Source organism: Cryptosporidium ubiquitum (genome assembly GCF_001865345.1).
Source record: "Cryptosporidium ubiquitum isolate 39726 chromosome Unknown contig_1, whole genome shotgun sequence".
Taxonomy (NCBI): domain Eukaryota; phylum Apicomplexa; class Conoidasida; order Eucoccidiorida; family Cryptosporidiidae; genus Cryptosporidium; species Cryptosporidium ubiquitum.
The window spans coordinates 140,248-162,588 of NW_021639816.1; the positions used below are offsets into that span (position 1 = coordinate 140,248).

Genomic DNA, 22,341 nt, shown 5'->3' on the forward strand with positions numbered 1-22,341 from the left:
TTAAAGCTTAGATGCACCCTACAGGCTTAAGTGTTTCTGACTTTATGACAGATCCTGAAAACTCTTGCGAGGAATTCAGTTTTAATTTTGAGCACCTAATTTCTCTGCTAAACTCAATAGTTGAGAAGTAAGTTGAATTCATATTGTGTTGTAATATTTAAGGGGGATTGGAGGAAAAGGAATGTGGGAGACAGAGAGAGGAGGAGAATATGAAAAATCAGACTGAACTAGAATAACTTACTTGTTTTATTTTGATTTATAGAAAAAAAGGACTTGAATCAATTTGTGTGACAGACCATGATGGGGTTGTAGTACTAAAAGGTAAGTTAAGTTAATGGTTTATTGAAATGAGAAAATTTACCCATACTGATTATTTCATACTTCTCTGTTTAGCCTCAAATTCTTCATCTGGTTCTAAATCTGTCCTTATAAATCCCTCAATACCGGTAGTTTTTGCCAGCTTAATTTCCTCTTGTGAAAAATTGGAAGAATTTGGAAAAGCTTCATTTGTGATTGTAAGTTACCTTAAATATGGTCTTAAAGCAGAGTTTAAAAATCATGAAAATCTACAAATACTGTAATAATTTTCTGTTTCTCATCGTTTTAGATTCGAACAAATAAAGACTCCACTTTCCAAATCAATTTTCATCCCTTAATTATACATATTGTCACAAACTTTCATTATGAAGGTAAGATATCAGCTATACTAGACTATATTGAGGTTCCTAACTACACAATTTGGTGGTGTTTATTAAATATACAACTAATATATAATAGAGGACTTCAACATTTGAGTACTAGTAGTCTAATTCAACATGAATTAACGTATTTTATCCCTTTTATTTGTTAATTTCTCTTTAGGAGAAGTTTTAGAATTAATTCCTCACCTTGAACAACTTCTATTTGGTGTTAAGAGAATTGCAACTTCAATAATTAGTCCTTAAAAGAAAATTTAGTTCTTTAATACGAATATTACTATTATTATATAAATGCTATTTTCTTTCTTTTTCTGTTATTGTGAAAAATCTTACTTATAATAAATGAAACTAATACTACTCAATATAAAGATTTTGTTTGCTATCTTTTAAGATAACCCTACTAATTACGAAATGTCTAGAAACACCTATTAATTATTCAAAATTGCCAAATACGTGTGTGCATGCAGATTTGATAATCATTTCTTATAACATTTACCATAACAATATTTTTACTACCAATAAAAATTTGTTTTAAAAGCCCGCCTTTACGTTGCCAAAATTTGGCAGGAGATACGCCAGAGATCCATACATGTCTAGAAAAATTAATAAAACCAGATAAATATAAATAGGCTGGTAACGTTTCGTGATGAAAACATTGTGCTGAACAACTGGAGGCTTTTATTAGTTTAATTGGCACTAATTTGGCCTTTAAAGGTTACGAATTTGATAAAGTGAATATTCGAGTTATTAATGTTTAAAGTCTGAAAACAATAGGGGAAAATATTTGAGATCAACGAAAATATGATTGAAAAATATGATTTTACTCTGTCATCATCATATAATAATGAGCTTTCAAAACATAGCTGCATTTATGGCAATGATATGGCAACAAATGTGTATATAAATGATGTAAATGATGCTATATGTACAGAAGAAAAGGCTGAAAATACCAATTTAGATATAAAAAAAATCAAAGAAAGGAGCAAAACTATGAAAGAAATAGAGCAACTAAAAAATATGAGTGAAAAGTTGCAAAAATCTTCATACAAATTCAGTCCAATTGATAATACTGTAGATAAAGAATTGACTAGATCCTGCTGGACGAGAGAAGAAATCGCATTATTTTGCCTAAGAAGTATGAACAATAATGTAGAGAAAGCAGTCAAGTCTTATAAATCTTTTACAACAATGATGTGTAAGTTTAATTCAAAGAATGGAAATGAGATTGATATTCATAATCCAGCAATATTATCTCAGTTACGCACTGGAAAAGTAGTAATATTTGACAAATTAGATCTTCATGGCAGACTTTTGGTTATAATTAACCTTCATCACCACGATCCCAGGTTTCAAACTGTCGATGATTTAATACTTTTATTTGTTTTTGTTTTAGAATTGATAATGATCGAAAATCCATATGAATATGCAGCAGAAAGAAATGGATTAAGCATACTTATTAATGCGTCAAAAATTGGATTCGGTGATTTTAGAGTTGAATATTGTCTACGGATTTTCCAATTAATTATGAAGAGCTTTCCAATTAAAATTGGGCAAGTTTTAATGTTTAAACCAAATAGGCTTATTAAGTTTTCGATAAAGTTAGCTATTATTACAAAAAAAAAGTTAAAAAAAAAGTTTCAAATAATTAACAAAGTATTTGAATCACCAGATTCTATTACAGACTTTGATGCTCTTTCTCATTTTATAGATAGAAATTACATTCCCAAGGAATTTGGTGGAAAACATGATTTTATTTCTGACAATTTCTGGGAACTTAAGTATCAAGGTCACATGCTTGCTGAATTAATACAAAAACGTAAAGTTTCTACTAAAATTCAAGAGCCAACAAAAATGCCTACAAATTAAAAAAAAAAAAAAAAAAATTACCAGAAAAAATTAGGGTAAAGAAAATATAGAAAAGGTGAAACATGTTTTTTTCATTAAAGAAAGACTAATGAGTCCAATCTCAATTTTATTCAAACAAGTCTTGATATGAACTAACTTGCTGATCAAATGTTTGGTTTTAAATGCACCAAAAAATATATGTTTAAATTTTTTCAATTATTCAAGTATTAAAATACATAATTTTTTGGCGGGAATATATGAATATAATTGCATGTAAATGGCAAATATTGCATGCATGGCTAATTCTTTGCAATTTTTACTGCCCAATTATTGCAATCAAAGTATGTCTCTATTATGCTCACATCCTCTTCTAACTCACAATCTCCTTGACCTTTAATACCCTCCTTGTATTTTTCAATACCCTTATTGCATATTTCCACAATTTCTTGTTCCTCAAACAAATGATAATATCTCTGCAAAGCTATCAAGTATTTTTCTGGAGGGACTCTAACTATATTCCCGAGGCTCCCTGCTTCTTTTTGAGGATCATCCATTTCTTCCTTGATTTGATCTGTGCACTGTTGTATGTTTTCAGCCTTCTCATGATTATCTTTTGCATACTTTTTCTGGAAGTGCCAGGGCACCATAGTGTCCTTACTAGAAAAGCTGCGTGATCCAACCGTTCCTTTCTTTTGTTCAAAAGCCCATACGTAAATTAAGAGAGTCCCGTTTCTTCTAAGACATCTAATTAACTCACTCACTGCCTGGATTCTGCGTTCAGGAGTAGATAGGTGATGTAAAACTGCAATGCATATTATTCCATCAAAAGTCCCGGATCTGATATTAAGCTTCATACAGTTATCAACGAATACCTGCAAATTAGGATTCCTCGTTCTAGCTGATTCTAAAAGTGATTTGCAACGATCAGTTCCCATAAAGAAAACTTTTGAATCTTTAACACAATCCATAAACCTCCCATTTCCGCATCCAACATCCAGCAAAAGTGAACCGGGCCCAAAAGATGAAACAAAATTCTTCACTTTTGGCCAGGGAATACCTCTTGTATGAGAAAAATGTTCCGCCATTGTCTCATAAATCTCATGTACATACTTATTTTCCAGTTCATCGCATTTCTCCTTAAGAATATCACCTTTTTCGTCTAACATCTCCGGTACTGAAGAAGTGAGTGGTCTACATTCTTTGTCGGATGGCTTAATGTTACAAATTACTTTCTTATTGTTTCTTCCCATCTTATTTTGATTTTCTGGTCAACTCCAAAACCTCTATTCAAAAGGTTTCTTCTCTAGTAAAAACTCGACTATTAGCAATAACTTACTTATTTCCACCCAACCTCTCTATTTCATGTTATTTTTAGCTTGATCTGATTACCTGGCAAGATTCTCTATTTTTTTTTCTTATTATTTTTCTTTAAATCTCCCGCCCAATTAATATTTGACATTTACTATCAAATTACTCTAAATTCGTATTTTTTATTGTACATTACAGAAAACCCGCCTAAATTATTAATACTAACAAAAGCTGACAAATTGCATGTATACAATGTAAAATGTGAAAAATTAAAAATTAGAAATATAATGAAAAAAGAAATTGAGAGAAATTGGTGAAGCTAAATCACCATTAAAAAAAACAACTAGAAACGATGTTCAGTAACTTAGTGTTTTCAGTTTACATAATATCTTCGGTAATTTAAAAAAAAAAGTATAACTCATTATAATAACTCTTTAGCTCATTTCACTAATCTCCAAAGCTAAAGGAAAGTGCATGCTTATTTTTTTTGCTTTTAATCTTACTTGATGATTTTTTACAGAGTTCTGGTTGTGGATTCGGAAGATTTGTGGAGTTTTGAGCCTCTTCCATAGTCCCAGTTTCAGTATAAGTAATAGTGTTAACGTTCTCTATCTCGTCTGAGTTAGGTTTTTTGCAACTAATTTGTGAAGAGTTGTCCAAAGAAATTAAATCTTTATTTGAATCGTAAATGTTAAGTTTAAAAATGTGAGGTGCATAGAAATTAAGCCACTCAGGTTCTATGGCAGAGACTGTATTCATATATTCTTTAGAAGTAATAATTACTTCATGATAAACTAAGTAGTCTGGGTTCACTCCAGAAAGAAAAAGTGAACTAGAAGGATGAATATATGCAGGAACAGATGTTGATAAATTTACATACTGTCCAATAGCTCGTATCTTTGCAGAATTGTGAAAATACCCACTACAAAATGCTTTTCTAAGATTATCCCAACACATAGGATTTGGTTTCCAGTCAACCTTTGGAATTGTCTCTATGTTAATTATGTTTGAGTAAATCTCAAGAATTTGTTTGAATACTTCCTCAACACGTAATAATGCTTTTTGATGCAGAAAATGTTTCTCTGACCACTTTACATGTGATCCATGCCTTTTCCATTGAATAAATATATTCAGTAAAGTTAGATGATCGCTTTCAGGTACCGAGAATTTTTCTCTAGATGCATCTGCCTCTTCTACCCTGTCTTTAGGTCTGTAGAACACGCTAGGAACTGTTAGCATAGCAACAACTACAATTACTTCTATCAAACAATCCAGTTTGTTAGCTGTTAGTAAAACTTTCGATAATGGAGGATCTAAAGGGAATCTGGCCATTTGCCTTCCAAGATCAGTTAAGGAACCTTTATCATCCAAAGCTCCTAGAGACCAAAGTTGGTATAAAGAGGTTGAAATTGAAGAAGATGAGGGAGGATCTATAAATGGAAAAGAAAAAACATCTTCTGACCCCAAAGACTTTAGCAATAACACAACATTTGATAAATTTGTCCTTTGGATCTCTGGAATACTATTTGGAAGCATATCTACTAAAAAAGTTTGTTCTGTATACATTCTATAACATATTCCAGAAGATACTCTTCCAGCTCTACCACTTCTTTGAGATGCATTAGCTTGACTAATTGGTGTAATCTGAAGAGAGTCCATACCTATTTTTGGATTGTAAACTTTGACTTTGCATAATCCACAATCTATTACATATCTAATACCATCCAAAGTAAGAGAAGTCTCTGCAATGTTAGTTGCTACTATTACTTTTCTATAAGGACTTGGTTTGAATATCTTTGCTTGTAGATCTGATGGTAACTGCGAGTATATTGGTAAAATTAAAAGTGGATCAGCCCCATCTATCATTAGACTATCTAGTTTCTCTGATATAAGTACGCATGTAGCTTCAATATCTTCCTGGCCTGTCATAAATATTAAAATATCTCCATCACTTTTCTGGTTATTTGTGTCATCTTTATTTGATAAAAGACCCAATGGATTGGTACAGTGAATCTTTAAACACTGTCTTACTGCAGCATCTATATAGTCATCTGGAAAGTATCTTAAATACTCAATTTCTACTGGAAAAGTTCTTCCAGGAATGTTGAATATTGGAGCATTACCAAAAAATAAGGAGAGCTTTTCAGAATCCATTGTGGCCGAAGTTACTATTAGTCTAAAATCTCTTCTATTCAATAAAACACTTCTGAATATACCAAAAAGTACGTCTGTACTTAGACTTCGTTCGTGAGCTTCATCCATTATAATAACACTATAACGCTCAAGTTCTGGATCATTTAGACTCTCTCTCATTAAAACACCATCTGTCATATACTTAATAACTGTGGATTTGCTTGTAAAATCTTCAAATCTAATAGTATATCCAACTTCTTCTCCTAAATCTACGTTCATCTCATCTGCAACTCTTTGTGCTACACTGACTGCAGCTACTCTTCTTGGTTGGGTACATCCAATGATCCCACGTCTGCTATAACCATATTCATGAAGGTATTGTGTCAATTGGGTGGTCTTTCCACTACCTGTTTCTCCAACTACTACTACTACCATGTGTTCCCCAATAAGCTTTAATAGTGAATCCCTGACTTTATATACCGGTAAGTTTTGTCTAGTCTTTAAGATTTGTTGTCTAGGATTGTTTTCAAGATCTCCAAATAGATCTGAATCAGTACCGGATTCATTACTGTTTCTATGATTTCCAGATTCATCTTTGTTTCTTTTAAATAAACTACCAAAACTTTGTTTGAAACTTCCACTCTCACCTTCTCCAGCTTCTTCCTGGAGACGTATTGAATTCTCAGGAGAGTGGGGTTTATCTGAAGAAATTAATGCTCCAATTTTGGAGTCCTGTAACTCCCAGAATCTCTGCCTCATTTTAGTTTTGTTTTCTTTCGATCTTAAAGTTTTTAAAATAGAGCTCCCAGTTCTTGCCAGTTTTGCTATATCACTAGTTTTATCCTTTATAATACTAATTTCATCATTTTCAGTCTCTTGATCCCATCTGGAGAATTCTAACTGAGACCTAATAGTATTCATTTCCCAAGTTTTCAGAAATGCTGGGTAAGTTCTATCCACAATTATGTGAATCTTCTTATTGTTCTTCTCATCAAACTCTAAATCATTTAAAAATAAGTTATCTTTTCTTTCCATAATGTCTATACCTAAGCCAATTCCTGATCCTCCAAGTCTGCTCAGTTCCCACCTTTCATTATCTATGTTACCTTGAATCCTTTTTTGGCTGATTCTCCTTCGCTTTTGAACCTTTCCTGTTTTTTGTAAGTCCTCTTTTGAGTATTTTGTGAGTTCAGAAACACCTCCATTTCCATATAATAGCAACCCAGAATCAAAGGCAAAGTGGTCATTTAGAGAAGCAGAGCCCCCATCCTCATATGAGTCATACCAAATTCTATCTAGCTGAGAAGAATCTTGAGGCAGTTGGGTTCTTTCTTCCTCTCTATCCAAAAGACTCCTGCTGTAAAATTCTCGTTCCTTCTTGTAATTTTTTTGTTTGGTCCTTTCACTGCCCCAGTCTCGTTCATACACATGATATCTGTCTTTCCTTCCTTCTGCTCTTTCTCGAATTAAACCACTGGCCTTTCCACCTGAGTTACTCCTGTCAGAAAACATCCGGCAGAATAAAGGGAAACTATTTTTCCGGAGAAAAATATCCTACTTAATTCTTTCTTCATAAAACTATTAAAGAATTTTTAATTACAATTATTTATTAACCATACATGACTCAGACTCCCATTTTGGGCGGGAAACTTCCCCTACTGCATGTAAACAAACTACCCCAAAAAGAAACCACGTGGGAGATATAAAGATAAAATCCAAAAAAAAGGTAAAAAAAGTTGAAAAAAAACAGAAAAAAATAGATAAAACGAAATTAGACCATTATAAAACCTATTATTAAATAGGCCCTCCTAAAAGAGGAGAGTTAGTTGCTGTGGAACAGGTTGTATATAAGTGTTGGTCATCACTAACTCTATTACTGACAAGATGCAAGTGATTACCAATAAAGTGTCTATGATTTTGCTGCTTCTGGAGGAGCTTCAAGGAAACGGAATCCCTTTTATAATCACCCGAATCATACTGAATCTCACTATGCTCACCTTCCGTGAGGACTCTCTTGCCAGAAAGCCCGCCCGAATTCTCCAAATATTGCATCCTCCCACCACATCTACTGTTGTTACTACCAGTATTTGCTCCATAAGCTGCAAGACCACCACTGCTACCTCCCACACCCGCAAATCTACCTTTTCCTATATTTTGAACAATTGCCTTATCATCCAAGTAACATCTGGATCCACCCAGTGAATAAAACAAAGGAGAACACTGAAAAGTACCAGGCGATCCACTTGCTGAACCTAAACTTGAATGTGGGGAAACCGGAATAGAGTTCGGAGATGATAGTGAAAATGGAGTCATTATGTTCGGTTGGTTCATTCTTGAATGCATTGCAATCAAGTTAGAAACCCATAATCCGTTCAGTAATTTCTCTGGAATTACATGGTGCTTATGAATCAAAATGACTCCTGAACATGTATCGTCCAGTGGCATACCAACTGGAACCCCCGCCTTCGCCCCGCCGTGCTTGCCGCCGGCGCCACTATTTTCTAATGCTTGTATGCTCTCCATTGACATAGAAATAACCCTGCGAACCAAAGGATCGAGATACGGCATAAATGGTCTGATCCCAGTATCATAATCAAGTAGGCACAAGCTGTTATAAAGTATATTCTGATGTGAGGGAAACTGAAGGATGGGGTCATAGCTGATTAGAATGTTTATAAGAACACATGCTGCGATTCTGCTACCTGGGACTAGCAAATTAAGCCCTGAGTAAAGAGCAAGTTCGTGTGCAAACATAATCTTCTCGAATAGATAAGCATAATTGATCTTCTCACGGATTCCAAGGACTGCCTGTCCTACTGTCGTACTGAGCCCAATCTTATTGGCCCAACAGGCTCCCTTCTTACAGCAAAGGATTTCGTCGGGACGCCCAGTTTCTAAGTTAACATTTGTGGTAGTACCACCATCTAGACCACCATTGTAGTTAGAGTTAGCTACCTTTGGGGGAAAATTTTCTCTATTTTGGGATCCAAATGGCCAGGAGGACCCAGGAAGAACTTCGGATAAGGAGTTGTAGAGAGAATCCACCAGATGTTTAAGTCTTGAGAGGTAGTGTAGGGTCATATGAGCTGGAGTTTTGTTTAGTAGAGAGGGGCCACCATATCTGGATGTCTGAACCAAAAGTTGGATTTGCATCTCAACAATGTCCCTACTTGATCGAATTATACCACTACTCTGGACGAATCTATGCAAAGGAGGCAACCCAGGACAGTGCTTTCTATCGTGGCACTCACCTAAACATTCTCCTAGAGATGCTGCAGTGACTACTGCTGCTGCAAATGTGGCTGCAAGAGAGCTTCTATCGAGCTTTCTTCTGGAAATCGGATCTCTCTCTAAACAAAACATATATTGGTCTATTAAACTTGTGGCGATATGAAAAGTACTCTTCTCCCATGCAAGTCTGTGGGCCACATCACTGATCCAGCTCATCACAAGCTGTCTCTGATCAAGCTGTAGAAAACATCCTGAAGTTGTATAGACACTATGGTGTACTTGAGCAAGCCTTTCTCTTCTATATAAGTCTTCCCAATCCATGAGGCTCATTGTTAGTGACTCTTTTGGAAGTATATCTTGAAATCTCCCGGAAACCATCCATCTTCTACAGGTTGAAAATGATTTTGAACCTCCCAGATTGCTGCTACTACTAATAGAGCTAGAACCAAAATTCTGGACGCTTATCTGAGCTTTTTCTGTAGTTATACCAATACTCTGGTTTATACCTCCAATGCACTCATTCTGATTAAACGTACTTTTGTCCTCAATCATTTTTAAACTAATTGAAATCCAGCTCTAGAGGTACACCAGCTCTCTAGTGGTAATTAAAATATGAGCTAGAGCACTCTTCAATTTCATAAAAATCTGTTAACTTTTATGTAACACCCCCAAGTTTTAAATCCCTACCTCTTTTATTTTCTTCTTCTCCTTACAGATATTATAGTCGAGGAAAAGCCTTATTATTATTCATTGGTTTTCTTGTCTTGCAAAATTTTACTGGGCCGATTTTGTATCTTTTATATCTTCACTGGAGGGGCCCATTATTTTACTTTTACTCATTTCTCCCAGCTTAATTAATTTTTTTTTGGCGTCACATTGAAACACGTACGGATATACATGATATTTCCAGCTCTTTTTTTCCTGATTTACCTCACTCCAATTTTATTATCCTGTCCTTTATATGTCTCTTAGACACTAATTTATTTCCTATGTCTTTTATATATCCCAATTGATCCGCTCATTTCTCCCCTACTCTCCACACACTGCAGCTTTGAGACGGCACTTTTGGCGCCAAAGTCTGAAATAGATATTAGTTAAATCAAAATAAAGTATTTGGAGAATATAAATGAACTATATTCAGATTGAATACTTAATACTCATTCAATTAATCTACAGATTTCCTTAACGTGATTAAACTGGTTGTGACGATAAGGATTGTGTACTTTGGAGTATTTATCTGTTTCCTATTATAACCGTAGCTAATATGATTGCTGGGTTATATATAATTATTTATCTTGATTTATATATTTTATAATTTATAATTACATCGATTTCTTATATATTTCATTGTGCTCAAATACTCTACTTGTGTTTTTAATCTAAATTTTGGATGTTAGTAGATTACTTTCTATCCAAGGACGTTTTTCTGAGAATTCTTTGTATTGATGCTATCTCTTTTCTGCAATATCCCGAGTAGGCAACTACATTATCTATATATAGTTGTTTCTTTTTAGGATGTGTTTCAAATTCTATTGTAATAGCTAAAGTAATAGATGACGTAGCAATAAGTGATTGCTTGTATTTAGTAATAATTTCGCTATTAAGAGAATTATGAATAATTTCTGTAGATAGTCTGGAAACCTTGAATTTACTGGTTTTTGGTAAGTTAGAATTTTGGATGATTTGCATTAGAAATGAATTAGCAGATGGGAGTTCAATTTGAAAGCCAGTAAGTCTCCAAGCAAGTCTTTCCAAGATGTGGACTTGCTTTCTAATCATTTTTTCTCCAGATTTCATCTCAAAGCCATTCTCTTGGACTGCTTGGACTATGTTGGAATAATTTGGAGGCTCAAGTTCTTCGTAATTGGATGAAATAAATATACAAGAAATTATTAATAGATTGTACTTGTAACCATAACTCTTGTTTGCAAAACATTTACCCATATTGGACTGTACTTCCTCCCAGGTGTTTCTCATTAAAATCATTAGGTAAATACTCACAAACTTTACTTGATACATTAACCCAAGTCCATTTAGTACCTTAAACATAGTAGCTTGTATTTCACGGGTTTCTGGATCCAGCTTAAGTAGACTCCATCTTGTCCACATACTCTCCTCTACAAGTCTCATTGCACTGAAATAAGTTTTATCATTTATATTTACTAATGTTTGTTTATTTTCTGTGTTTTCTAATTCACCTTCTTTTTGCTTTTTTTCCCTCTCTTCTTTCTTGATCCTTGTTTTTTTAACCAGTCTTGTGTTTTTCTTCATTCTACAAAATTCTGTGTCTCTCTCTTTCTCACTTATAAAGTTCTAGGCCTGGTCCAGCCTAGCCTCTCTTGAGCCTCTCCTCTTATTTTTTCTTCTAAACTTCAACTTACTCTTATTCTAAGAGAGTTACTGAGAACTCAGATTTTGATATTATGAAAAACCCAAACCTCAAAACTTAAAACTTACCACGCACAGTCCTTCCTCTTATAGACCCTAACCTTTCCAACATTTTTTTTTCTGCTTCTAAATACTTCAATAGCTTAACCTTCCTTTCTAACATAAATAAATCTGGTCAAACCATCCACACAACTCATCAGAATTTGGAAAATAAAATAATTAATTCCCTCTTTTTTTTCTTCGGTCATGTTTCCTTCACTATCTTTTTTCCCCTTTTCATTCCCACATTTTTATTTACTTTTCTAAAATTTGGCCTGCCTCACTGCATCTCCAGTCTCTGCATGCATACATGTACCATGTGGTGTGCCGCCAAAATATGGCGCCATTTCGTATGTAGAAATTAAACAATATTAATTATACTTAAAAACTTCTCTCAGATCTAACAGGCTAACAACCTGAATAAAAAGAAATATATTTGTCTTAGAAAGTGGCTTTTAGTGTATATTAGATATCTTTTGGTCAAATTGAGCATCAGAAAGGGAAGGAAAGCTTCCTTTGATTGCTCACATATCTAAATTCTGTTAGTCTATAGTAAAAGACCAACAGTTAGTCAAATTTATCTTTAGTACATGAAAAAAAAATGGTTCTTGAAATCCGAATTCACGATGATGATGAAGAAAATGAGGAAGAAGAGTTTAACTACTTTGTTTCTGGTTCACAAGGAGAATGGCCAGAGTCTTATGAAAGAAGAATAGCTAGGCTATTTGAACAGCTGGAGGAAAAACTAACTCACTTAGAGGAGAGAATCTCGGAGAACCAAGGTACCTCCAAGGTTAGCCAAGAAGTTTGTAAAAGGGTAAATCAAATTTTTAATAGAATTGAGCAAATTAACCAGAATATTAACGACACCTTAAGAAATTGGAGAATTGAACTTGCAGGAAATCCTCTAGAATACAGAGAACAAAAAGAGGTTCTTGAAAATTACCTAGCTCAGCAAAGAACTGCTCTTGACAGAATAGCGTTCCTAAACCGAAAAGTTGAAGATCTACAAAGCAGAAAGGTTGAAACAGAATCTATGGGATTCGGGAAATTTAATTCTTATACTAACAGTCAGCCCCATCACTTAGAAGCATTCACTGGATACGAAGTTCATAATAACCATAATCAAAGCTACCGGCTTCCTCACCAAGATTCCTCATATGAACTCCAAATTGAAGATGATAACTTTAGACAACAACAACACCAGACACATTACATGTCTACAATGCAAAACAATCAGCAAACTTTTGATATGGTAGACAGACAAATTGCTCAAGAAACTGCTATCGGATTAGGTCATATCCAATCCCAAATGTACGAAGCTAATCAAATCTTCAAAAATTTAGCATCCATGGTTAATGAGCAGGGAGAGACTATACAAAACCTTGAAACTACTATTGACAATACCGTGTACACTGCCAAACAAGCTGTTGGAGAACTCAGAAAAGCCTATAATTCCAGTACATACAAGTTCTCTCTCTTAGCTAATTATGGTCTTCCCGGTTTCCTTCTACTTATTCTCGCATTAATTCTAACACTATACTTTTTACATATAATTTAATTTTTTAAAAGGCGGGAAATATATTTATTTAAAGATTCATTATATACCGTCTAAGACTCGAAATATACTATTAGAGTAATATAACACACAACTTTTCTTCTTTGATCCCCCTTTAGATTTATGTAAGATCTTTATATCAAATGTTAATATTATATATAAATAACCCCCAAGTAGTTTCTTTTGTCAGTTTTGAGGATAATGCATAATCATGAATTTCCGCGTAAATCTAAAGATACATGAATTTCTTTAGCTACTGATTAATGCAAAATATTGATAATAATTCAAATAAGTTTAGGAGCTAAAAGTCAACTTTTGAGAAATAATATATAATATTATTAATATTAATTAATTGATCAATATCATCATCTCAAAGCTTTACGTATGTTGAAGCAGCTCCATCAGAATTCTAAGAATCTTCTGAAGACTGTGTATTTCATTCCTCTAGAAGGAGGTTGGGTATCAGTTTTGATATCTGTATTAGGGAGCATTCTATTGTCTCCTGTTGCAGCTATTGGTATTATAACTACTTATATATTTAAATTATTTGATATAATTTGGATTAGATTGAGCTATTTATGGTGTAGTGAGCGTCATCTACTCCTGGAACCTTTAAATGATATCGATTACTTAATGTGGCGAACGGCTTTTCATGGCCAGCCTTTAATTATGTGTTTTTTTGTTACTGACAGAATACCTGCAAACCAAGTAGAAAAACATTTGATTTGGAGAATAGAGAATAAGGATGCTTTTCATGAATCTAATAAAGATTATCCATATATTTCAAGTAAACCAGGATCCAAGTATGTAAGCTTGTCAAACAATCTGAGAGAGAATAAGAGATTCTTTTGCAAAGTAGAAAGTTCTCTTGGACGATTGTGGTTTAAGTATGCTGGTAATGAATATGATACATCTAGAAACATAATCAAGCTAACTCCAAAGCATGCCAGAATAATTCTCAGTAAGCCAGAGCTTGTGATGGATAAAGACTCCTTAAAAACTTTGTCTGAGAGGATTTCCGACTTTAGTGATGAATCTGAGTCTAACTACAAGGAATCAAGCTTGTCTGAAGAAGAAATGAAGAACTTTTATAACTTGTTATTTAACTGTGGAGATTGTCAGCTTTCCATTGAAAGACCTTGTTGGAGAATTATATTATTAGATGATGTTATTTGGAATGATACTCAAAGTTCAATTCTTATTGGACAATTTCATCATGTGATTGGTGATGGATCAACTTTGACAGAGTTTGTGAAAAAAACAGTATTAGATTGTCAAGAAACTAGTAAATTGAAACAGGAAAAGATGAAGGGTGTGACAAGATCTGCTAGATTTTGGCACCAGTGGGTAAATGGACTGATTTGGGCAGCCGTGGCAGGGCCAATTACTCTACTCAAGGCTGCTCTACAGGCAAGGCCAGAAAGATCTTGGGATACTCCTTCAAAGAGAAGATCTAAAAGATCAAATAAGATCAGTTCAGCTGGGCCAGTAAATTTGTCCTTGAAAGAGGTAAATCTAGTGAAAGATAAACTAAACGAGGATTTAAACCTTAGGGAAAGGACAATATATGAGAATAACAATAAGCAAGATACAACTAGTAATGCCTATATAAGTACCGAATGCAACTCTCAATTACTAGATAATAGGTATAAGACTGAGTTAATTAGTAGAAAAAGAACTCAAAACCTATCAAACTCAAAGGATCAAACATCTAAAGTTAGCAAAAAGGAAACCACCCACTTTTCAAAAAGGATTACTTTTAATGATATAATTTTATCATGCATTGCAAGTGGTTACTCCAAGTACGTTAATTATTACATTTCCAATCGAGGAGACTCAGGAGAAACTTCTAATAGCTCTACAAGTGCTCACTCTCCAGTAGCAATGAGTCCAAATCCAGGATTAATGAAAGATATGCCGTTACCTGCAACAGTAACCCCTTCTTCAAGAAGATCTAATGATTATGAAAAAGAAAATGCCACTAGATCTACATCTCCTTTTCACTTTGATGATAAATCACCCTACTCTAGTGTTCTCAAGTACGATTCTATTACTAGTTCTCATGATTTAGATGCTGAATTGGATTTCCATTCAAATTCACAGATAAAAGAAAAAATAAATGGTTTATATTCAGGAAACTACTTCCCTCATAAGGAAAATGATTTATCCTTACTTTGCCACTCAAATTTGAATGTGGTAGTTACTACTAACAATAGAGTTAAACCACCAACCAAATTGGATAATGGATTTTCTACTATTGTATTACCAATTCCTACATGTCCTCTGGCTTCTCCCTCAGAAAGACTCAGATGTGTATTTGAGTCTCTGCAAGAATATAGAAAAACCTCACTCCCTATCATATTTATCAGATACATTCAGTACACTCTTTGTTTGTCTCCATATGCTCTTCTTTGTTTATGGCGACCTCATTCTAAATCCTGTTCCATGTACTACAGCTCAGTTCCTGGCCCAAAAAACTGTTGCTTTATGAACAAGAAAATTAGAGATATGACCTTTGCTCTGCCTCTTACTGACCACATTGGTCTCGGAATTTCAGTGTTTTCGTTTGATGACAAAGTCTCTGTTTCATGTACCTTTGATGAAGAAATAATTTTGAACCCTTCTCTCCTCTTAAAGTCGATTAAGCTCTCATTTGAAGAGCTCAAAGCTGGGGTTCTAGCAAAGATCTAGGTTCTTTAAAGCAGAGAATGATTAGTTAAAGAGGAATATTTTGTTAAACAAAGAAAACAGAGCATATTGTAAGGGAATACACATTGTATTTGTGTAATTATAGAGACAGAGAAAATTGATTGCTTGGCTATCAACAATCTGTAGACAATTCATTTATGCCTGAATTAGTTTTTCTAGATATTTCAATTTTTATGTTCATTAGTCAAAAAAAAATGTTTTGCATGTATTCCGGTATGCATTTTGAAATGCTATACCGGTGTTTTGGCGGGAACATGGCTGAGAAAATTAATTAATTTTACGCCAAATATAGGTAAAATATTCAACATTATTTAGAAATTTCCTAAAAATCCTAAAATGGTGTCTTCTCTGGTGACAGGTAAGTTTGTCTCCATCAAAAGAGTTTTGAATTCTGGGTTTGACTTGTCTTAATATGGGCCAAGTAATTAACCTTGAAACTGATCAAGATAATTTGATTATTAAATTTTGTAGAACCACTGGATCTTATTAGACTAAGCCTGGATGAGCAGGTATTTGTAAAGTGCAGAGGAAATAGAGAACTAAAGGGGATACTATACGCTTTTGATCCTCATATGAATATGGTTTTGGGGAATGTTGAAGAGACCTATTATGAAGAAGTATCGAAACCTGACATTCAAACTAATGAGAATAAGCTGAAAAAGAGAAGAATAGAGATGTTGTTTTTAAGAGGAGATTTGATCATTTTGGTCAAGCCAGCAGTAAAGCTTGGAAAGCATACATAAACGCTTATATATATAATATTCATAGGACTAGTGGGGAGTAGTTAGAATAAGTAATAAATACTATTAGAATACACTATGTCTATGATCACAATATCTTCCCTAATTAATACACCTTAGGACATTCAAATAGCTGTATTGAGAAAATAGAGTGAATACTAGTCTGTACCAGGTGACTTGAGTTTTATGGCATAAGAGAGCTCTAAATTAGGAATTTAGTAAAGGAAATTAAAAGTAATCAGAGATTCAAGAGAAGAAAACTTGGGAACTGAGTTAACCTACCTTAATGAATGAATGGGATTGAAGTTTTTTGCCAATAAACTAAAATAATGATTGTTATGAATCTGTTTAGTTTTTTCTAATGGAAACTTACCATCCATTTTTGGGAAATATATACAAGTAAAGTAAAGAAAGTATACCAGAGTACTTAACGAACAAATTAGATGTTTCAAGCACATAAACTTTGGGGTACTTATCTCTTCTTGATCCTTTAATCCATTCTTTGATAGATTCATTTGTGGAAATGTGATTAATATGTCCAGAAATACCAAACTCATCAAATGTTATAATCTAAAATTTTGAAAGTACTAATTTCTCAGATTCTCTGCTTTTCTAAATCGAAACTTACAGTATCTATATCAAATTCGTCCACAAAGGATTCAATTTCACTGATTACATCATTACAAGGCCACTTTTCATTTGGTTGATCTTGAAATTGTTCACTAGATATCACTCTAATTCTGTCTCCCAATATACCTAGTGCATTACAAGCTTCGAATAACTCCTTTTCTCTAAGCTTACCAAAACCATAATAATCACCTAAATATATTTAAAGACAGATTGAGTTACCTACTTATACCTTAATCTAATTTGATTTACCTACCGTTTGTCAAACATAATAAATGGACTTTGGTGCCTTCCCCACACACCTGCTTTATTACAGGAGTGAAAAACATAGACTCATCATCTGGATGAGCTATCACTAGACAAACATTCTTGAAAGTTTCAAAACTTTTCATCCACTTGGATTTTTCAAATAAAACGAGCTAATTTGAATGATTATCTTTATTTATAAACCTATAAATTTATATTCTCTCCCCCCCCAAAATTCACTTGAGTAGTTGTCTTGCTTATCCCCAACTAGATTCTTAATTATTACTAGTTAGAAGATGACTTTGGCGCCAAAACATGTATAATTCTAATATCAAAGAATAACGAAAAAAAATAAAAGAATAAAACTTAAATATGAGCTTATTTAATTTAAGATATTACAATTAAGGATTATAAGTATGTAATTAATTTGGCCTTTATTATAAATATTCGGACTTTGCTGTGAGCTCTCCCACGTTTTGGACAAGGTCTAAATCCAAGTCATTTAGGTCAATATCAATTTCATGGTTTTCGGTATAAACATCTGAATTAGAGAGAGAATCAATATCATGAAGATTTTCCGATTGTGATAGAACTTTCCTGGCCTGCTGAACAATTTCTTGGCAAATAACCATCAAATTTAAATTTGGCTCAGGAGGCTTATTGGTAAATTGTCCAAAGTAGTCATCTAATTTGTTTGCATTTTGAATAGACCTTAATAGGGTTTCTTTAGATGCTGTGGCAATATTTTCTATGCAATTTAGACCAGAAAAGTAGAAAGAAATGGCTATATTAGGAGTAATGTAGTTGTTTAGGGAAGTTGCCATATTTACGTAGTTCATGATCCTGGATATATCTTGTTGGTCTAAATGATAATCATTCAGTAATGGAGTAGCTGGGGGAAGGCCATTAGTAGTATTATGTGGGGAGGTGACCATTTGGTAGTGATTTTGTTCTTGGGTAATTTTATACAAATATTTGACATTTCGAATGGATATACTAGATTCCAAGTGATTTTTAATATTGAAAATGATTTCCCCCAAGTCAATCCAGCCAATAGACTTACATAAGCTTGAAACTGTATTAATAGATAAACTGAATGAACTGACAATGAGTTTAATAGCATTGGAATCAATAGAATACTTTGCCATAATGAGCTCAAAAGTCATCATTGGGTTGCATAGGTCCCTTAGAAAGCATGCATAATAAAATCTGTATATGGATATCAGTCTGTATTTTTCAATGACTCCCTTGAAATTAAGGGTTTCAGAGTAAAAATAAGAATGCTGAATGCTTACTGGAGAAAGCTTGCTTAAATCAGGGATTAAGTTTGAATTTGAAGTTACAGTTCGAACAATCTCACTTATTACTTTAAAGTTAACTCCGTAAAAGTCTGCAATTAATATCTCTCTAGGTGTTAGCTCACTAAAGATTTGCAGATAATTACTCCAATTTACTTTTAAGTGAGATCCGTTATATGCCAATAATCCCAAGATATATATCTGAAGGTTGTTTGAAAGATCTAAACCAAGTAATTTGGACTTAATCAAATCGCTATATATTTCCAGGACTATACAAGGATGTAGTTGGGACTGTACTAATGCACTTGCTAGGCAAGTTCCAATAATCTGGGAATTACCAATGCAAGGCCCAATGGCGTTAAAAAATGATAACAAATACTTTTTTCCAGATCCTAGTTTTGCAAGGAAGTCATTTTGTTTAATTATAATGGCTGTAATAGACTTGTTTAGTTTATCCTTGGTTTTAGAACCGATTAATGCGTACTTTGACGAAACTATTGGAGATTTAAGATGCCCAAATTTATCTTGAAACTGCTGTACATACTTACTGGATATTGAGATCTCGTTAATGTCATAGTTTTCTTTACCTGAGCTAAAGAAAACTAATTGGTTCATTGCCATAAATGATATTGACAAAAGCATATCTTCATTGAGCCCTTTAAATTGAAAAACTCGAGGAATTTTTTGGTAATCTTTTGCAAATATATCAAAAATTGAATTGAAATTAGAACCTTCTAGTTTTCCTCTAAAAGTGAGTCTAGAAATTAATAACTCCAAACCTCCAATTTCTCTCACCAAATCTGTTTGTATCAACTCCAGTATTAACCTAAATAAATTTAATTCTGACAAATGAGATAAGAACTCCAGACTCTGGAAATTAGCATCATTCAACAAATTATCCAAATATTTAAACTCTAAATCATCGCCAGTGAAAATAAATATTCCCATTTTAAAACCGTCTCCCGCCCAATTTGAAGTGCATATATTAGAGGATGCATGCATTCTTGTTTTGGCGGTAATATCGGAGTTGGGGTGGGAAATTCTGCCAAAAAATTGTTTGAGAGTATTTTTTGAAATCCATTCCCTGTTTCCAGTCTTTTTTTTTGTTAAATTATTGATTTTACCGAGCCCAATAGATCTGATAATAATTCTGTCAGCTTTAATTTCAGAGTCCATCATATGTAAGGAAGTACAGAAAAGAATTTTTAAATGATTGTTTTTAAAAGCATCTTCAATGATTTTTCTTTCTTTAAAAGAGAACTTTGAATTGTGTATTGCAATTCCATAATTCAAAATTCCATCGAATAGTAAGAGATCATTCTCTGTTTTAGATCCATTTTTTGACACCTTTTTCAGTTTTTCAATAATATTGATTCTTAAAGGTCTGTCTTGAGTTATTTGGTTAGCAAATAACCCAAATTGGTTGTTTTTCAGGTGTTTATATTTGTAAGGCATAGAATTGTCTTTATTAGAAACAATTTCAAGAATTTCCATAGAAATCGTTTGAAGTGATTTCTTACACCATTCAATTGTTGGACAGAAAACTAGAGCCTTCTTATTGCTTATCAAAGACTCGAGAATCAGATCTGAAAAATATTTCAAATCACTGATGGCAGTTTTTTGAAAACTGTTATTGTTTTTATCATTTTCAAAAATTTCAAAAATTTCATATTTTTCGTCTTTATTTGATGTTTGATTAGCCTTTACTTTGTTCCAGAAAAATACGTTATTTCCTCTTTTAATATAAACATCAGGCTCACGCTCTTTTTCGTATCTGTAATTTTCAAAAATTTTGCCGACTTTAAGGACATCTGTGTATATTTCTAAATTAGGAATCTTTTCGTTTGAAACATATAAACAGGTTAATGGTCCATTTCTTCCCTTAAAATAATTATTTTTTGTGTAAAAATCGTTAACCAAATTCAAATAAGAAATTTTTGTGAGAATATTTTCTAGTAGATGGCCTTTCTCAGGATCTCCAACAAAGTTTATATCATCTATAATAATAGTTTTAATGCATTCACTTAGCATATTATCTGAAATAAGTCGATTAATTAGTGAATTAGACTTTTCCAAAGTGCAAATTGTCAAATCTATATTTGGAAACCAACTTTTATTAATCGACCTTGAACTTTGGCCAAAAAGTTCGATCCTTAAATTTAATGAATTAATGCCAAACAAGTATTTGCATCTCTGATAGTAAGCATCACATTTCTGTGGGTTTGGGAAAATTGCCAATATATTCCCTCCAGAATATAATAGGCTGTTTAAAGCAACAATTTCACAGATTGTTAAGTTCTCGCAAACATCTGGAGAAACAATCAAATATGGAGACAAATTTTGGCGAGAATTGTCAGTGAAAATGTTATCCCATTTGCCAATTAGTCGATCTTTCTCAACTACCATAAAATTCAAAATCTGTGACAATGTATCGACTTGCCAATCGGACAATCTATTTAAATTATAATTCACATAATACTGATGTTTAACTGAATTGGGAACATACCAGTAACTTAAACTATGCATATCATGACCTTTAAAATCTGAAAAAGGTTTTAAATCCATTATGTTGTTCAGACTTGAATTATATCCTCTCAGGGAAACTCCCTTTTCTTCCAAAATCGAAAGCTCCCTTTTTGCTACTCCAAAACATTCTGGTTCCAGAACTGAATCGCCAGAAATTGAAACAAAACATTTTTTTGATTCACCTTTTTCTCCAAAAACTCTTCTCCAAATACCTAATCTTCTTCTGGGAGAAATAATCAGTAAATTATTCAAATACGTGTAAAATTTTGAGGCAGTTGTTAATGTCTTTGCATTGAAATTACTTTTTTTGGCCTTCTCGTTTTGCATGACAGTCTTGCTAATTTACTGTATTTTATACTTTTTGCCTATAAAGTTCCAACTTCTTTGCATCTGGATGTATGCTCCATAAAATATTAATATAAATCCTTTTTCCAATGTTTTTTTCAGTTTTACTTAGTTTTAAAAAATTTTTGGTCTTATTTATTTTTTATAAAAAATGAATAAATAAATAATTAATCCCATTATTAGTTTGGCCGGCAAATTTTTGACCTGAATTATTGCTTATTAACAAGAGGTAACATCCTTATTAGTTAAAATATTCAGAAAATATTATTTTTGATATCAAAAAAGGCATTTTAGGAGTCTTATTCTCACTACATACTTCCCCCACAATTCACTTCAGAAATGCTGTAGTGATTGCTTTCATCACTTTGCATGCAAAATTATTCTACGTGTATCTACCAAAATACGAGCATATCAACAAAATAATGCAATGACGTGGCTGCAGAAAACCCGCCACCCCACATATGCAAAGAAAATAAATGACAATTAAAAAACTTTTCGCTAAATATTTTGTATAAAAAGAATAGTAACCGAAAAAACTGACGATTTTCAGTCTAATATTGTCAAATGCTTGTTTAGATGCTATTCCAGACCTTAAAATCTGTGAATTTCAATATTGGAGTCTCCCCGTCCACGAAAGCAAGCTTCTCCAA

At 33.2% G+C, this 22,341-nt stretch overlaps 11 protein-coding genes across 11 annotated transcripts; 5 read left to right on the forward strand and 6 right to left on the reverse strand.

Moving 5' to 3' along the window:
- Positions 1 to 11: 11 nt before the first annotated feature.
- cubi_02736 (ragulator complex protein) lies at positions 12 to 850 on the forward strand (the record flags this gene model as incomplete). Its single annotated transcript, XM_029019747.1, has 4 exons — positions 12 to 127; positions 263 to 321; positions 394 to 515; positions 608 to 850. 4 exons carry the CDS (start codon positions 12 to 14, stop codon positions 848 to 850), a joined length of 540 nt encoding a protein of 179 aa, XP_028875154.1.
- Positions 851 to 1,499: 649 nt separating this feature from the next.
- Positions 1,500 to 2,564, forward strand: cubi_02737 (SEC14d domain-containing protein; the record flags this gene model as incomplete). The annotated part of the gene is made up of 1 exon (XM_029019748.1): positions 1,500 to 2,564. The coding sequence occupies one exon, from the start codon at positions 1,500 to 1,502 to the stop codon at positions 2,562 to 2,564; it is 1,065 nt and encodes a 354-aa protein (XP_028875155.1).
- A 278-nt stretch (positions 2,565 to 2,842) lies between these two features.
- cubi_02738 (Ymb4 methylase) lies at positions 2,843 to 3,793 on the reverse strand (the record flags this gene model as incomplete). The annotated part of the gene is made up of 1 exon (XM_029019749.1): positions 2,843 to 3,793. The coding sequence occupies one exon, from the start codon at positions 3,791 to 3,793 to the stop codon at positions 2,843 to 2,845; it is 951 nt and encodes a 316-aa protein (XP_028875156.1).
- A 505-nt stretch (positions 3,794 to 4,298) lies between these two features.
- Positions 4,299 to 7,496, reverse strand: cubi_02739 (PRP16p pre-mRNA splicing family SFII helicase; the record flags this gene model as incomplete). Its single annotated transcript, XM_029019750.1, has 1 exon — positions 4,299 to 7,496. The coding sequence occupies one exon, from the start codon at positions 7,494 to 7,496 to the stop codon at positions 4,299 to 4,301; it is 3,198 nt and encodes a 1,065-aa protein (XP_028875157.1).
- A 282-nt stretch (positions 7,497 to 7,778) lies between these two features.
- On the reverse strand, positions 7,779 to 9,767 carry cubi_02740 (uncharacterized protein; the record flags this gene model as incomplete). The annotated part of the gene is made up of 1 exon (XM_029019751.1): positions 7,779 to 9,767. The coding sequence occupies one exon, from the start codon at positions 9,765 to 9,767 to the stop codon at positions 7,779 to 7,781; it is 1,989 nt and encodes a 662-aa protein (XP_028875158.1).
- An 849-nt stretch (positions 9,768 to 10,616) lies between these two features.
- Positions 10,617 to 11,486, reverse strand: cubi_02741 (cyclin A; the record flags this gene model as incomplete). Its single annotated transcript, XM_029019752.1, has 1 exon — positions 10,617 to 11,486. The coding sequence occupies one exon, from the start codon at positions 11,484 to 11,486 to the stop codon at positions 10,617 to 10,619; it is 870 nt and encodes a 289-aa protein (XP_028875159.1).
- Positions 11,487 to 12,243: 757 nt separating this feature from the next.
- On the forward strand, positions 12,244 to 13,203 carry cubi_02742 (T-SNARE domain-containing protein; the record flags this gene model as incomplete). The annotated part of the gene is made up of 1 exon (XM_029019753.1): positions 12,244 to 13,203. The coding sequence occupies one exon, from the start codon at positions 12,244 to 12,246 to the stop codon at positions 13,201 to 13,203; it is 960 nt and encodes a 319-aa protein (XP_028875160.1).
- Positions 13,204 to 13,584: 381 nt separating this feature from the next.
- cubi_02743 (uncharacterized protein) lies at positions 13,585 to 15,891 on the forward strand (the record flags this gene model as incomplete). The annotated part of the gene is made up of 1 exon (XM_029019754.1): positions 13,585 to 15,891. One exon carries the CDS (start codon positions 13,585 to 13,587, stop codon positions 15,889 to 15,891), a length of 2,307 nt encoding a protein of 768 aa, XP_028875161.1.
- Positions 15,892 to 16,245: 354 nt separating this feature from the next.
- Positions 16,246 to 16,652, forward strand: cubi_02744 (small nuclear ribonucleoprotein; the record flags this gene model as incomplete). Its single annotated transcript, XM_029019755.1, has 2 exons — positions 16,246 to 16,267; positions 16,381 to 16,652. 2 exons carry the CDS (start codon positions 16,246 to 16,248, stop codon positions 16,650 to 16,652), a joined length of 294 nt encoding a protein of 97 aa, XP_028875162.1.
- A 366-nt stretch (positions 16,653 to 17,018) lies between these two features.
- cubi_02745 (N-acetylglucosaminyl-phosphatidylinositol de-N-acetylase) lies at positions 17,019 to 17,668 on the reverse strand (the record flags this gene model as incomplete). The annotated part of the gene is made up of 3 exons (XM_029019756.1): positions 17,019 to 17,219; positions 17,278 to 17,468; positions 17,533 to 17,668. 3 exons carry the CDS (start codon positions 17,666 to 17,668, stop codon positions 17,019 to 17,021), a joined length of 528 nt encoding a protein of 175 aa, XP_028875163.1.
- Positions 17,669 to 17,959: 291 nt separating this feature from the next.
- Positions 17,960 to 21,673, reverse strand: cubi_02746 (DNA polymerase theta; the record flags this gene model as incomplete). Its single annotated transcript, XM_029019757.1, has 1 exon — positions 17,960 to 21,673. One exon carries the CDS (start codon positions 21,671 to 21,673, stop codon positions 17,960 to 17,962), a length of 3,714 nt encoding a protein of 1,237 aa, XP_028875164.1.
- Positions 21,674 to 22,341: the final 668 nt, after the last annotated feature.